The sequence below is a fragment of the Habropoda laboriosa genome, unplaced genomic scaffold (assembly GCF_001263275.1).
Source record: "Habropoda laboriosa isolate 0110345459 unplaced genomic scaffold, ASM126327v1 scaffold76, whole genome shotgun sequence".
In the NCBI taxonomy this organism is placed as follows: Eukaryota; Metazoa; Arthropoda; class Insecta; order Hymenoptera; family Apidae; genus Habropoda; species Habropoda laboriosa.
In genome coordinates this window covers 29,826-45,571 of record NW_017100184.1, presented here as the reverse complement: position 1 = coordinate 45,571, position 15,746 = coordinate 29,826, and the positions used below count along the sequence as shown (strand labels likewise).

The following is a 15,746-nucleotide window of genomic DNA, read 5'->3' as shown; positions in this document are numbered from 1 at the left end:
AATGAGAAGAACGATAGCGATGGTATATGGTAGTACCGCATAGCGGCGCTATTGTCGTTTAAACACGGAACAGGAGTAGGGAAAAGCTGAACACTGATTGGTTGCGTTTATTACATGTGTAGTTCTTTCCTTGAATCGTGTCTTGCATATTTGTGCCAATTTATGCACGAACACAAGCTGCGTATACGGATACGAGTTGCTCATCTTTATTCTGTGATTTTGTTTTCCAGTGTATTTGGAACTAGAATCGCGTGAGAAATATACATATATGAGTGAACAAAGTACGTCTGTAAGATTAATGCGACTTGTGAAGAGTTGCGTTGATAAAATTTGTAAATCTCACTTTTCTGCAATAGTTTGTGAATATTCTTTTTCTCGCTAGTGTGATTATTATCGATTATTGTCTTTTTTCCTTCTTTTCGTTCGAATAAAAAAAGGATCGCGTATCGAGTAAGCTGAATAGATCTGGATCGTGGAATAAATTTCTATACGTGGCAGGCAGTGTGAAGACGCAAAGAAACGAGGACGAGAACGACGACGACGACAACAACTGTGACTCAACCGTTGAAATCAAACGTAAAGCTGTACTACATACTCGAATCAGCGGTAAATTTATGTACACAAGGCCTATGTACAAGTAAAAGTTTGGTTTTTTAGAAATACACGTCCTTTTCTATTTAGAGATATTCACACGATACAGCGTGCTGATTCTAACCTTGATCTCATCTTACGTACACGTTCTCGAGACACTCGTGAAATCGTGTAAAGTCGTGTCACGGGGTTAGCCGAATTGACCACGGCGGATCCAGCAGTCAAGTTGAATTTGTTAAAAGGACGTGCGTAACAACGCAAGGAGTTTACCATTCGTGGAAGATATATCCAAGTTGCGAATTTTCGAATTACAACTGATAAGATGGGTCTAGGAAAGAAGGTGTGTATATCGGATGACTACGTTGCTTACGTTAAGATGTAATTTTTACAACTGTACCATTCCGTTTCCTTAACATTTTTTCCCTTCTTTCGAAATGTAATTGCAGTAAAAGAAAGTTTATGCGTATCATTTGACCGTAGCGTGTACTAATTTTCTCAAAAATTCTACGTATGTGTGTTAGAAGTTGGGATGTATGGTAGTATGTGGTCGGGAGAAAATTTGTGATATAACACCAAAGTTACGAAAATGGGGAACGAACCAGGGATTTGCTGCATAAGTAGATGAAAATCAGAGTATATAATGGTATAACTTTACGATTAACCGAATTCAGCAAGGGGAAGAAGAAAAAAACGAAAGATAATGTTAATTTTGTAAACAGCCGAATGTTCTAAGTACGCGGTGAAATGTATGTTTAAAACGGTGTATGATGTACGATAGTAAAGATAAACGGACGCATAGAGATGACGGATGAACGAACGTACGAACGAACGAACGAATCGTAGACAACCTGTTTTTTCATAAATTTCTTCTCGATCATGCATTCTCGTTGCGAATGAAACGAAAGGCGTTGCTGCGGCTGTTTGTCTCAACAAAGCTTCGATCTGCGTGACTATACATATAACTATACATACTTAAGTAGATAGACTGGTTTTTTTTACAAGCTACGTATAAGGGAATTGAAACGAAGTGAAATTAAAATAAATCATGTCGTCGTTATCAGCCACAAGCTTTTACCAGCAATTTAGCAATCATCGGAATCAAGTTGTAATTATCCATGGTTAATATGTTTTGTTAGAAAGTGTGGTGAAATGTATATACTTCATAATTTTGAATATACTTAATCGTACATTTCGCTATATCTTTTCCCCGCAACCCCGTTCCTTTTAGTTGGATAGACATAAAGAAACGTTGAGAAAGAACGCGGTTCGCGAAGGAATTCGACGTTTATAGTTTTACAGTGTCACGTTTAATCTGCTAATCTAGCACAATTACACTATCAGGGTTATTATGTTACTTTCAACAAGCGAACAATAATTCCCTTTATCTCGTTTCTTAAGTGCTCACCACCCACCACAGACACGCACGCATGCACGCACGATTATATAATTGTTAAGCTGTTAATAGAAGGAAAAGTTTCCAAAACTCGTCTGCAGAATGTCCGGAGAACACGTTAACTATCACATTATGTAGATTGGAGACACGACCAGATTAATAATCCAGTTATATTATGTATACCGAGTTTTACAGTACATGTTTTATTTGAATCGTACAACAGACTGTCGACGAATTGTGAAACGGTTGATAAAAGTACGAGGGTATTTACCTATCGATCACATATCGAGTATGTATGGAAAGCGGTTTTGTTTTCTGGTGGTGTATCCCTGGTCGCGGGGAAACGATCGTTTAGTACGCAGGACGAAATATCGATCGTTATTTTCGCGCAAGTCTCGTGCAAGCAAGCAGCAAGCAACGACGTATGCCGTGTCGCTTGCCTTGTTATCTCTATGCGATACGCTCGTTTGGTAGATTGATTCGCAGACCCGCAACATACGTAATATTCACGCGCGGATCTATCTGCTTCGGGAATCGTGTCACGTCCAGGATATCGCGTCGAATCGTTGATTCTAGACCACCGGTGGACGTTTGCTGGTCTAGAGGAACGAGGGAAAAGAAGAGGAGAAGGACGACGATCGTTGTTATGGGTAGGTGATCCCTGGTATATTCGGAATGGAGAAGCGGTAAACGATCCGAAGAGGAGCGACGATACACTGGATCATCGATGGATGACATCACCCGAAACGTGTTCGAATGTCTCTCATGCTTCTCTTTATTATTTACTAGATGTCTGAAGAGAATCCAGAGATGAGGGAAATGGCTGCACGTATATGTCGCGATTATCTTCATGGAGTCTGGAAGCACGTTACCGCGGAGAACATCGCGCTGAAACGCATTAGGTTGGTGTTGCGTGACAATATTCACTCAACTATATATGTATGATACCAGGCATTTCATCTGGAACTTTACAGCGGTGGACTGAGCAATTGGCTGTACAACGTCCAGTTACCGGATGGAACGGTTCCAATTCGAGGCGAGCCTCGGCAAGTCCTGTTACGATTGTACGGGCAAATCCATGGGGAAAGAGCTTTGGAAGGGCTGATCACCGAGTCGGTGATCTTTACGTTATTGTCGGAAAGACGACTCGGGCCAAAGTTGCACGGTATATTTCCTGGCGGTCGAATAGAGGAATATATACCAGCTAGACCGTTACTCACCAAGGAATTGGAGGATCCGACTTTGAGCTCGATGATTGCCGAAAAAATGGCTCAGATTCATTCGATGCAGGTCCCGATCAGTAAGGAACCAAGTTGGCTTTGGGATACCATGGCCAAATGGTTAGACACTACCACAGATATCTTGGAAAACATCGAAGACATAGATGCTCGACACCTGAAAAATGTCAACGTGATACGGGCAATCGATCTAGATCATGAGATTAAGTGGTTCAGGTAAGAAGAGACAACTTTAGTAGTGCTTGATAATCGTGTACACGTATGTGAACGCATTGCGTATTTTCAGATCGCTCGCCACGCGACAGAAGCATGCAGTTGTTTTTTGCCACAACGATATGCAGGAGGGTAATATACTGCTGCGGCAAAACACGCGAAAACCGGAACTGGTACTCATCGACTTTGAATATTGTTCTTATAATTATCGAGGATTCGATATAGCCAATCATTTCGTCGAATGGCAGTACGATTATACAGCAGCGGAATATCCTTTCTTTCACGAACGCACAGGATCTGGTCCTACGAAGGAGCAAAAGGTAAGTGTTGGAATACTTCGTCTTTTAAAGAACACATAAAACAAGAATGAGAACGGTAAGATCGTCGCGCGTTTTATTATCCTTCATTATATCGTTCAACTTGTCTTGCGCCCTCGTGGAATCGAGCAAACTCGAGCAGCAAATTCAGTTCCAAGGAAGAGCCCTCTTATATTTCTTTCTTTCTTTTCTCTTCGATACTACTCCGTTGATTCCATCGTTATCGTTTTCGTTACTAAATTTCCATTAACGCGTTCAAACTGTCCACTAACGCGAAAACTCTATCATAATCTTACTCGTTTCATTCCCCTGAATCGGTTCGATTTCCAAATCTTACATACATATTTACCTTTTAATACCGGTAAATACCTTTCGCCGATAGGCAGATGATCCTAACGAACGCAACGAGACCAAGATCTTTTACAATTCAGGAAAATTCGTCGCGAGCCAACTCACTTTCACTCTCACTCTCACTTTCACTCTCTGCCTCCGCTTCCGACTCCGGCTCTCGTTACCCGATCCCCCGGTAAATCCACCCCGATTCCGGTCGGTTGCAAAATTGAAAGCGCAAGACCAAGTTCGATCGTATGCGATCCGCGCAACGCGCATACTTACATACATATGTATGCATATCGTGTATATACATATACATGTATGTATACATACGTGTATATATATTCGGTCGAGCGAGTTCGAGAGTTATCGAGAGCAGATCGAGGGGAATGCTTGGCGTGTGCTGCGTGTGTATATATTAGTTTCACAGGACCACGATTCGGTGAGACACAAGGCTGTGATGCCTGCGATCGGCTAATCGGAATAATGGACGGCAATATCGATCTGCCAGTGCTATGATGGATCCCGTCTCGCACCGTACGTTGTGGAACCAGAACGCCCGGTGCCATCACCCACCTTTGCAACATCAGTCCCGTACCTGCGCATCTACGACTCTAGAGTACCTCTACCACGCACTCTCGATAGTCGATCCATAATCTACATTACTCGATAAATGTACAGTGTCTTATGGGTGGTAAAATCGCGTTATTTCCAATTAAGACACTTTTCTCGCCGCATTCAACTATCCGTTTATCCGTCAACAATTAAAATTATCCCTACGGACGCATGTTCATGCCGATTACAATTCACTCGATTGTTCGGACCGTTCAAATCTACGTATCATTTTCCAGTTGCTTACTTTTCGCTACTCTACTAGACGTTCAGTCTTTTACAGACAAAGAAAAGATTCTAAACTTTATCCGATATTTCCAACATCTACATATGTATGCATATATACATACGTGTACATCACTCTCGCCTATGTATATATGCTTGTACGTATGTACGTATATGTATACCACCTTCTATCTATTCAAACTCATCTTTTTATTATTTTCAACCGACAAGCAACGTATCGTCCCCTCGTTTAACAACCTCCTTTTCTTCTTGACAGCTCAACTTTATAAGAAGTTACTTAAGAACGGTCGGCAAAGAAGGACCGTCGGAAGAGGAACGAATCATCACGGAAATCAAGATATTCTCTTTGGCCAGTCATTTGTTCTGGGGACTCTGGAGTATCGTCAACGCCAAATTGTCCGAAATTCCATTTGGATATTGGGTAAGTCCACCCTCCCATTTCCATAAATATCCTTTCTATTCTATTTTCATTCAAATCTTTCTGTTCCAGGATTACGCAGTTTCCAGATTAAAGAATTATCAGTACTTGAAAGAGAAAATTACAGCACCTGGATCGCCAACAATAGATAACGACATTACCGGTAAAAAAATCACCGTGGATTGAAAAGATTCGCTGTCCGATTGTCATGGCGTAGAATGCTTTTTCTGCGACGTGACAACGAGCGATTGTTTGCCCGCCACATTTTCATGCGCTCGTAATCATCTTCTCAGATTCAAATGTAACACGATGTTATATTGTTTTACTTTCTTACTATCACAACTCGTGATAAGTGTTTTCTATTTCTATCGAAAGAAAGAAATGGTATGTGAAAGCAGCAAGTGTGAGAAATCGAGATGAAAAACGAGCGCACGTGAGAATGGGGGAGAGAGAGAGAGAGAGAGAGAGAGAGCCGGGGAGAGAAAGAGAGAGAGATAGGGGGGGAGGAAGTGAGAAAGCGAAAGAGTAATACGTGAACGGAAATGGAAGAAGAATAAATGCCTTACGACAGAGAGCTATCTATCGACGCGGCGAGATATTCATGAGCAATTTCGCTTCTCCCGTTGTTTCCATTTTTTTTTTTTTGTGCCTAGACTATGACGTCGGTGATGTGACTAATCGGTATGAACGAAGGAATCCTACACTAGCTTCTCATAGCATAGTCTCTTAGCTTCGAAATAAGCGGTAAGGTACTACGCAGCAAAGAGGGGCCTGTCCCTCCCGCCGTGGTCGGCATTGCCCTGCCTTACGAATTAGAAATGTGATATAGAATAAGAAACGTGTGCGATATCATCCTGACGTTATAAACTTTTCAGGTAAATGCTGCTCAACTTCCTCACTAATATTTTTAGCCAGATATTGGAAATCAAAATGTCGCGGATATTCATACCGTTTATAATTACATGTATACACGTATATAAACATGTACATGTCAAGCTAGCATCAGTACGTGCGCATACGTATCTGCTTGCATGTATTTGTATATATACGCAATGCATGTGTACGTAGATGATTTGTACATAACTAAGATTTTGTTGTACCTGGATTGAAGAATCATTATTACCATTGAAGTAGACCATTTTGTACGCTTAACGTTCAACAATCGGATCGTAGTACCGATCGTGTCTCACGTATATATATATATATATATATGTTGTGTGTGTGCGCGCGTGTGTGTGTGTGTACTTAATTGCGTTTACATCCATTATTTTTCTTCCTTTTTTTTTTGCACGATCCGAAAACCCATTCTTGCGACGAAGAGCGCGAAAAAGCGTCGGCGAGGATGTAATAATAAGATGACCATCGTTACTCGATATATCTGCGATCACTTCCTGGTATTTGCGTTTTATTTGTAATTTTATTTGTAATATAACGATATTTTAATAAAGTTAAAAGAAATGTTTTACGCTTGTTCAATTTCTAACTTACGTTAACCTTTTTTCTTTCCTTATCCACGTAATAAATCATAACAACAACAATGGTTCTTGTTTCAATAGCAAAAAAGTTTATTGGAAATCATGTATTTAATCTTAAACCTAATTGTTTGTATTTAGGTACGCAAGTATATTCTCTCGATATGTACATATCTGTAGTATTTGGCTACATGTTTCGTTTTCATTTTCGTGAGATGGCGTAAGTACACTGCATGTAAAGGAACTGTCATGCGTCGTCAAATTTTAACGAATGCGTTTGTGAGGTTATCGCGCTTTGTTATTTGTCCGTTCATGTGTATCGTCCTTAGTTTCCTGCTGCAATTTACTTTCAATAACTTTTCACACAGGGGAATTACTTAAAACATTGAAAACTAGCCCACTACCTGTTTCTTACGAATCGTGCGAAAGTTATGGAAACTAAAATAAGCGTTGAAAAGTTAGCGCGAGAATCGAAAGAGCATTTGAATGACGGTGAAAGAAATGTACAATACGAGATAAACGATCGAGTACAATTCTCCGAGACGTCCGACCCTTCCGATACACTAGATTCCGATACTGATTTAACCAAACAATGTACAAACGATGATTCGTTCAAAGATGATCCCAACGGTATTGCTAATACCGCCACTTTTAAAAAGCCCACCGTATTAATTGGTCCGAAACGTTCTCGGCTAGTGCGTAAAGTCTTTGAAACTTCGCCTTTAACTGACGACACACAATCATCTACAAATGATGATTACTACGCTGATCCTGATGTTAAATCTCAGAAACCCTCGCAAGATATACCTTTTCCATATGCAGAACCCTCTTGGGGGGGCAAACCAGTAGAGGATTATAAAATCGAAGTACTAAAGTCTGGAGTCATTGTGGAGACAATTTCACTTAGCGAACAAAGTTTTCATGTTATTGGTCGATTACCTTCGTGCCATGTGTTGCTTGCTCATCCGACCATTTCAAGATATCACGCAGTTTTGCAATACAGATCCATACAAGATAACGACAATCTTAAAGGCTTTTATGTTTACGACTTAGGCAGTACTCATGGTACTTTTTGGAATGGAAGTCGTATAAAGCCTAATGTTTACGTTAGAATACACGGAGGTCATATGCTCAGGTTCGGTTGCAGCCAGAGAAAATACATTTTACAAGCTCCACCAGATGATCAAGAGGAGGAATCGCGATATACCCTGACCGAATTAAAGGTGTCCTTTTACTTTGTCTTTTATCTCTATTATCTGGTGAACACGACTATAGTAATATCTTACTATCTATTCCAGGAAATGAGAGCGTCAGAATTAGGGAAGCGGCATATCAAGGAGGGAGATCAAGTCAAAGCTGAAGAAAGCGAAGGAATCGACTGGGGGATGGGTGAAGATGCAGATGAAGAAACGGATCTGCAAGAAAATCCTTATGCCTGTATTACCGACGATGATTTGGTTTTGGAAGATCCAAAAAAAACTTTGAGAGGATGGTTCGAAAGAGAAGGATACGATCTTCATTATCAAACGGAAGAAAAAGGACTTGGACAGTTTTTATGTTGGGTGGAGTAAGTGGATTTTTTTCTTCCTGGATGCATTTGCACTTATAATAATGTGAAAAAAATTATCAACTACTCCACAACTAAAAAATACTTTAGTATTCCCATGGAAGATATCGTTGGCCATTCCATGAGAGCAGAAGCCCTTGTCAAAGGTAAAAAGAAGGAGGCAGTTGTGCAGTGTGCACTAGAAGCCTGTAAAATTTTGGACAAATATGGATTATTAAGGCAAGCAAATCACGGTAAGGACGATAATCTCTTTCATCTACGTTACACTCGTCATTTCGATCAATCTACTGCTTTTTTATTCATTTATACCTAGAAATTAGTTATCAAGTTCAATTATTTCATGTACAGAGGCAAGAAAAAGGAAGGCAAGGAATTGGGAAGCAGAAGATTATTACGATTCGGACGAAGACAATTTTCTTGACAGAACAGGATCCGTGGAAAGGAAGCGCGAACAGAGAATGCGATTAGCTGGTAAATTGGACGAAAAGGTGGAAACTTATGATTCATTGGTCAGTGGAGTAGAGGCTCACTTTCTATTACACTTTTCTAGCTTTAAGAGGTCAATTGAACGAAGCAAGTATTCTTCCTATTACTCTGTTTTAGCTAGAAAAGCATAGGGAAGTTTTAAAACGAATATCACATTTATCAACTTCAATGAAAAATTGGCAAACTGCAAATGATGCAACAAAGAAAGAAACGACGGAGGAGGATGCGTTAGATGCATTTATGTCAAGCTTAAGTTCCTATGCTTTAACTAAAAGCGATATTGCTAAGATGAAATTAGAATTGCAAAATCTCCGAAGGGAAGAAGCGGGTTTAATTAAGTTACTGAATCTGACACGACCCGCAAATTTACCGGCTCTCTCGTCTCCTCCCGAATCTACGAATAAAATTATAGATCAGGTTAAAATGTCGGCGCATGTTGTACAAGAAACACCGTTAGAAACAAAGAAACTTCAAGGTTCTTTGTTTCGTTGCAAAAGGGTAAGTAGAAAATCTATATTTTCTCTAGTAAATCTACATTATACCTATATCGTGTACTTATACCACCACTTAACCAATTTCGTACAGGTGAAACGAACGAATCAACGAGCAGATGCAAATAGAAAGTTGCCGGTATCGAATACCATGGTTGCCGACGCAACAATGGTGGAAGCCGAGTCTGAAGAAGAAGAGGATAGCGATGATAACGATGGACAAATTTCAAGTTCATCGCATATTTCGTCAGATAAGAAAGTTCTCGAATCTGAACGATCAATTAGTAACGTCGCTGCTACGAAGAACGAATCTTCCGACAAAAACGAAAAACAGCGAAAGTATAAAGTCGAAACGAAAACGAAAAAGTACCACAGACAAGAGCAACAAAAAGTATACTGCGATCAAGACGTTTATGCGGATAACTATTCCACGTGGGTTCCGCCACGGGATCAAGCAGGAGATGGGAAAACAAGTCTTAACGAAAAATACGGTTACTGAAGTGAAATTATTTGATTAGCTAAAATATTGCGTAATTGTAATTGTTTTCTAATATATTCTAAAATGTACAATGTTTCAATGTACGATATTGTAAATAGTGTACAATGCCTATTTCGAATGAATTCCGTTTTAATGTATAACGTAACGTGTTTCAAAATACATTATCATATGGTACGCATTTACTTCATAATAATTTATATACGTATGTATATCCCAATGTGATTATACATACATGTGTAGTTACGTGTCAATTGATTAATACGTGTAAGTACCTTACACGTATCTCTTGACATTTAAAATCTATAATTCAAAGGAGTACCTAGTACCCAGTCGGGGAAAAGTTACTGTATTTCTTCTCTGCACGTCCGCGCCGATTGCTGGATCGAGCTTTTTCTTTTCTATAATGCACACACACAGTTATTAATTTATTTTTTCAATAACTGCGTGATTTTATAACAGAGTTTCCTTTGTTAATGGTCCATTAAATTTGATATATCTATAACTATAATATTATGTTTATACATATGTAGTTACGATTGGAGGATGGTGTTGACCTGTTTGTTCAAGTTGTAAATGAAGTTGCCCCTACTCGCGCGAATGCGATATTAATCGAATTGGTCGAATACGTTTGTACGTTGAAATCTGGATTACCAACATTTGTCAAATATACAAGATTTGAAGTAGAATTAGCATCGAAGTAGAGGTACTTGGAAGAAGATGGATTATTTCGTTGGGAAACTGTTGGAAATTCCTTACTTTAGAACAGGTATATATGTACATACATACGTACGACAGGCGACGTAAAGCATATAACCTTAGCGGATGTGTCGAATCGAAAGATTTTGTTCCGAGAAAAGGGAAGGTAGTATTTTTTAAAGGGAAAGTATTATCTTTTTGTAAATATTGAATTTAAAATTGTTCTGTAACTGTGTTGTTGTTGTTGTAAGATTCAAGGCAGCTTAATTTAATCGTATTTTGAAAATTGATACAGTATGGACTGTCATCGCATCCGTTGGATGGTATTTAATCGGCGTTGTAATCTTCTTCTGGTTTGCATCGCCGTATATTCGAGAGAAATATACAAGTTGGAAGCTGAGAAAGGACGAACAGGATTATGCAGCTAAATATCACAAAAGTGAATAAATATGGAGAAATGTTTAAAAACAGTAATAACGTTGCTTAATTCAATTCTATTCACCAAAGAGAATTAACGAAAATTTTATTACATTTAGATCCAGATCTTTTGCAAGAAAGGTTATCAGGTTTAGAAGCTTCGCGACAAAAAATGCAAGAAGAATATTATAAAAAATGTAGAGTTGCACAAGAGGAAGAGCAAGAGGTAAGTGATTGAAATATTCCATGTAACTTTCTTGTTTTTCGCTTATCATAAACGCTAAATAAAGTAGCACTCAGGGATAGCAGAGGAGAAGAAATTATTTTGTTTTTGTGTCACTTTCTAGCAGAAACAGAAGACGATAAGGTCATCAAGATTAATTTTGGACAATGCTACCCCAGGACATAGACTAGGAAGCAAAGATAACGATCAATCTTTCACAGAGAAAAAACACAAATCGATAAAAGGAGGTAGCTATAAGGAGACGAGGAATAGCAATTTTGGAAAGATACAATTAAGTATAGAAGTAGAATTAAGATGTGGAAATTTTTGCAGAATATAATCCATTAATGGGTAACGGTTCTAGAGGATATCGACCTCCTAAGCGTAGCTGTTGCGGAAAGGGTGGTGGTTGCGGCTGATTAGACGTAGGTGTACATATGCATACATCTATGCAGCTTCATTTCATATTTTACTATAAGAGAATATTCCGAGAAAATATTATTGTTTGTTTATGAACGAAATTGTAAATAATTATCGAACTACTGCCGCCGCCTTTGTTACAATAAAGTTGCAACGTTTAAACTAGATGGTGGTAGCACAATGATTTCCAGTTTGTTCGTTTCCGCTCGCGGGCATTTTTTATATATGCATCGTGAGAATAAACAAAAGACAGAATGATGGGGGAAGAGAGAGGGAGTGATGGTTATTTTCATTGTTTGAGAAATCGTTAAAAATGATCGGAGAAACGGAAAGAATAGAATTGGTAAAATAGTGTCCAAGTTTCAACATCACTTTTCCTTTCTTTTTCTCTCTTTGTTTTTTGTTGTTTTTTTTCTTTTTTTTATTAATGAATCGTTACTCGTATATTGCGTAACGTTTTCGTATATCGTCTTATATGCATATGTAGTGTACTTGACAATAATAATCATTACTTTTTAATTATCTACATTTGTGCGCGCGTGTTCGCCAGTATGCGTATATTACTAATCTGCATCGATCGACTTTAAGAGCATCGTCGTTTTCCTCTTGAAAAACGTGTTCAAACTGCGTTTGTCTCGTAATAAATAAGTAATTGCCTACGAAAACGCTTACGAACGAACAATATATCTGTTTGTTATGCGGTTTATTTACAAAACGTAAAGAAGATTTAAGCTAAATCACTCATCAGCCTTCGCGTTTAGATTCGTCGACTTAAGAGCTAAAAGATGCAAGTAAAATTCGAAGTTACCGAATGATGGTTGGGTTCGGAACGTTTGATCAGCAGCGAAGATCGTTCGATCTGAAAGTTAATGATATGACGAGATCAATCAGTGCGCCGCGGCTGTGACTACAAAATATTTTTCGACATTCTACTATATTTGATCACTTTCGTCTACTATCAGTCAATGAATCAATTAAGAAATAAAAGGTCCACTCAGTTCGTAATGGGTAACGATCTCTTCACAGGAGGCTATTTAGCTATTGGCAGTGATTAAGAAACCACACACCACTTACGAAAGGTTGGTTAAACTCGTGTCCATTCTCGGGACAAAGTTGGTCTAATTTATTTCTACGAACACGAATCAGTCTGGATTACGTTTAATTTGGTTGTGGTTTCGCAAACGGAAGAATACCGACGTTTCTCGTTACATTCCGTGCCTCGTTTCAATTCTCGATAGGCGGTCTATAGTGCGTAGGTGTAGTTAATAGACATGCGACGACGAATGCAAGAAGAACAAGTGGATAAGCACGTAGGAGCAATTTAGATAGAAATTAATTGAAATTACCGGCAGTGCTGGATCGAGGGTGATGCTGGTGGTAAGAAAAACGAAAGGGTAAAGAGGTGGGAAAGAGGAGGGGGTACAGAAGGGGCGGTGCAAGGATGAAAATGAAAGCGAATCTCTGCGGGGGAAAGTACTCGCACGAGTAAATTGCGACGCGTACGCGATATTTTATTCTCGTCTACGTATCCACGTAGATATCGGTTACGCGTAATATGGTACAAACAATGCGAACCATCGTAACAATCGTGCAAATATGAGAAACTATAAAAATAACGTCATTACTTTTTTCTCGCAAATTGATAGGATGGTTCAGCATGACATCAAGAATCGTTCTCTCGCGATTCTATCGCGTAAGGAGAAAGTATCGTGAGCTCTCGATCTTGAAGGAATTATTTTCAGTATCTAAGTAAGTATATATAACTCTACTATCGATCGAGAGTTCTGCCACGTGGTGGAAAACTTTGAGCGCGAATTTATATACAGATTTTTGGGCTGTTTGTTCTCCAGAAGGAATCTATGCGCCTATAGAGCGACCATTTACGAGTCGATTAATGTCGGATGAAGTTTGGCATACTCTCAGCGTATAGTCTATAAACAGACCTATATGGAGATAGTGTTGGATATCGGATTACGGTGAATACTTAAAATATACGTTCTACATGGCTACGCTTCTCCGATTCGATTGTTCGTCTAAACACGCTACAAAAACGAACTTGTTTCTTTTTTATTTTCTTTCTTCTTCTTCTTCTTTTTCTCTTGCAATCAGTTAATTACATTTTTTCGTTTGCTTCTCGTCTCTCTGGATGGATTATACTTAAATCTATACGTACTACGGATTTAGCAATTTCGTTTGCGAATTTTTATTCATGCGTTGGTAATGATGGCGATGGTTAACATTTAATTTATAAATGTTACATCGATCTCCATATTGTCCTACGTAGCGTCGTATCACGGAATTGCAATCGGAATTCGGCAGTGTTTGTTCGCGACCAGGCAGTTTGTTCATTGCTCTTCAAGTTTCTTGTGCCTCGCTTCAAACCAACAACCAACTAATTACAACGAATTTGAGCGATTATTAAAACGAATGTATTCTTCCACTCGATATCGACGACTTAACGATTATTAAGCTTTATTTCAACCGGACTCTCGACAAGTTCCCTCGCTACAACACAGAGAACGCACCGCCGAGAGAGACGTTCGAAACGCATAATCGATCGATCGGTTCTCGATATAGAACGATGTCTCAGAATTGCTCACAAGACGCGTCCTAACTTGCGATTGGCATTGACGTGTTCATCGACGAAGAAAAGTTTCGGCGGCAATGTTGCGTAGGGTGTAGTACGCGCGGTGTCCATCTCTATTTTCGAAAATACAACGACCGAAAGGGGGGTGGTGATCCTCGATTCGCGACAAGAAACGTCGATCGTCAGCTGTTGGCGACTACTACTTGGACTGTTCATAGAAGAAAGAAGCTTGTACAAAATTGTTCGATATGATATAATACTTGTCGTATGTCAGTCGCGTTATTTCCATACCATTTCGTCTCTTGTACCCTTAAGAACTACTACACTCTCGTTTAAGAAGAATCGCGTGGCGATACGTTGGCGCTTACGCGATTAACTTGGAGTTATTTTCCTTAGCATTTAGGAACGTTATATCGAAAAGTAATAGAACCGCGCGGAACTTTGAGTGGCGAGAATCTAAAGTCTCTGGAAAATAAATGCCACGTTGCGAATAACGCGGACCAACCGTCAATTATTAAGTCCCGATACTGGAATCTATTGTATAGATATATTCGACACACTCTCTTCCAGTCTTTCCCGTGCGGCTTAAATTCTGTTCACTTCTCTGCCAAGCATATTGTTCATCGTTCACCGTCCACTATCCGTTATTCAAGGGCATTGTACGTACTTATGCGTCGAATAACCAACGAGAGGGTTGAATAACGGGATGGACCGTCACATTATTCTCGGTTAACTATCGAGATTTGCACGTTTGCTGTATTATGTGTAAACGACCGGAGGAGGAAACTTGAATACATATACAGAGGAACAAATAGGATTGAGGAAGAACAGAACATATGTATATTGGGGATGAAGGGTGAGAGAGAGAAAGAGAGAGAGAGAGAGAGAGAGAGGGAGAGAGAGAGAGACGAAGGAATTCGGAGCCATAGAGGAGGAAGTGATGATTAGTCGCCTTAAAGGTACTTTGAGAATATTCGCGCGAGACAGTTACGATTCGTTGCGATCGAAGTGAATCAAGTTCAAGTGAAATCCACATCGGATCGATTCCACAACACTCGTGAGAATGATGGTGATATTAGCCATCACGAAGAAGGTCGGCCGGCCGACTACACTCTGCAGGAGCATTCGAATTTCCAGCACCGACGAAAACGTTGTTCAGCTTGTTGTACCTTTGACTTCCAGAACTGCTAACGGTGTTCGAGGCCGATGAATTGTGCTGAGGATAGCAGCCAGTGATTCTCGAAAAGCTAGGCACTTTATCTGAAAGAGTGAAAAAGAAAAGAAAAAAAGAGAGGAGCGGTGTACGGAAAGGGAGAAGGAGGAATATCTGAAATTTTCTCACCTTTTCCACGATTGTGCCTCGATCTTTCTTGCGAGCTGACACTTCCAGATTGCCTCGGGGGGATACAAGAGTAGTTGCTATCACCGCTGCTGTAAGTTGGCGAAGCGGTTCTAACGTTTCTTCTACGTGGACTCCTGCCATTTCTGTTTCGAGAGGCTGCTGGTTTACCGTGAAGACAATTGACC

The 15,746-nt window shown here is 39.6% G+C and overlaps 4 protein-coding genes across 7 annotated transcripts in view; 3 read left to right on the top strand and 1 right to left on the bottom strand.

The window, feature by feature from the left end:
- The first annotated feature begins 143 nt into the window (after nt 1-143).
- On the top strand, nt 144-6,290 carry LOC108579333 (choline/ethanolamine kinase). Of its 2 annotated transcripts, XM_017942849.1 has the most exons (8): nt 144-281; nt 438-606; nt 682-931; nt 2,774-2,886; nt 2,959-3,438; nt 3,509-3,755; nt 5,200-5,364; nt 5,434-6,290. In XM_017942849.1, the coding sequence occupies exons 3-8, from the start codon at nt 914-916 to the stop codon at nt 5,545-5,547; spliced, it is 1,137 nt and encodes a 378-aa protein (XP_017798338.1). In that variant the 5' UTR covers nt 144-281; nt 438-606; nt 682-913; the 3' UTR covers nt 5,548-6,290. The 2 variants fall into 2 exon arrangements, with proteins under 2 accessions (XP_017798338.1, XP_017798339.1); XM_017942850.1 differs by lacking the exons at nt 144-281; nt 438-606; nt 682-931 and adding an exon at nt 2,394-2,634 and having other exon boundaries at nt 5,434-6,289.
- Nucleotides 6,291-7,058: 768 nt separating this feature from the next.
- Nucleotides 7,059-9,876, top strand: LOC108579356 (kanadaptin). The gene is made up of 6 exons (XM_017942879.1): nt 7,059-8,056; nt 8,132-8,400; nt 8,491-8,633; nt 8,749-8,909; nt 9,004-9,384; nt 9,472-9,876. The coding sequence occupies exons 1-6, from the start codon at nt 7,265-7,267 to the stop codon at nt 9,874-9,876; spliced, it is 2,151 nt and encodes a 716-aa protein (XP_017798368.1). The 5' UTR covers nt 7,059-7,264.
- A 631-nt stretch (nt 9,877-10,507) lies between these two features.
- Nucleotides 10,508-11,781, top strand: LOC108579383. 3 transcript variants are annotated; one of them, XM_017942910.1, is made up of 5 exons: nt 10,508-10,642; nt 10,868-11,011; nt 11,109-11,215; nt 11,340-11,460; nt 11,546-11,781. In XM_017942910.1, the coding sequence occupies exons 1-5, from the start codon at nt 10,594-10,596 to the stop codon at nt 11,629-11,631; spliced, it is 507 nt and encodes a 168-aa protein (XP_017798399.1). In that variant the 5' UTR covers nt 10,508-10,593; the 3' UTR covers nt 11,632-11,781. The 3 variants fall into 3 exon arrangements, with proteins under 3 accessions (XP_017798399.1, XP_017798398.1, XP_017798400.1); XM_017942909.1 differs by having other exon boundaries at nt 11,337-11,460; XM_017942911.1 differs by lacking the exon at nt 10,508-10,642 and adding an exon at nt 10,658-10,738 and having other exon boundaries at nt 11,337-11,460.
- A 3,224-nt stretch (nt 11,782-15,005) lies between these two features.
- LOC108579415 (roundabout homolog 2-like) overlaps nt 15,006-15,746 on the bottom strand; it is a 13,840-nt gene continuing 13,099 nt past the window's right edge. The window contains 2 exon segments of the mRNA XM_017942945.1: nt 15,006-15,479; nt 15,562-15,743. Coding sequence (XP_017798434.1) covers nt 15,295-15,479; nt 15,562-15,743 — 367 coding nt within the window. The 3' untranslated portion in view covers nt 15,006-15,294.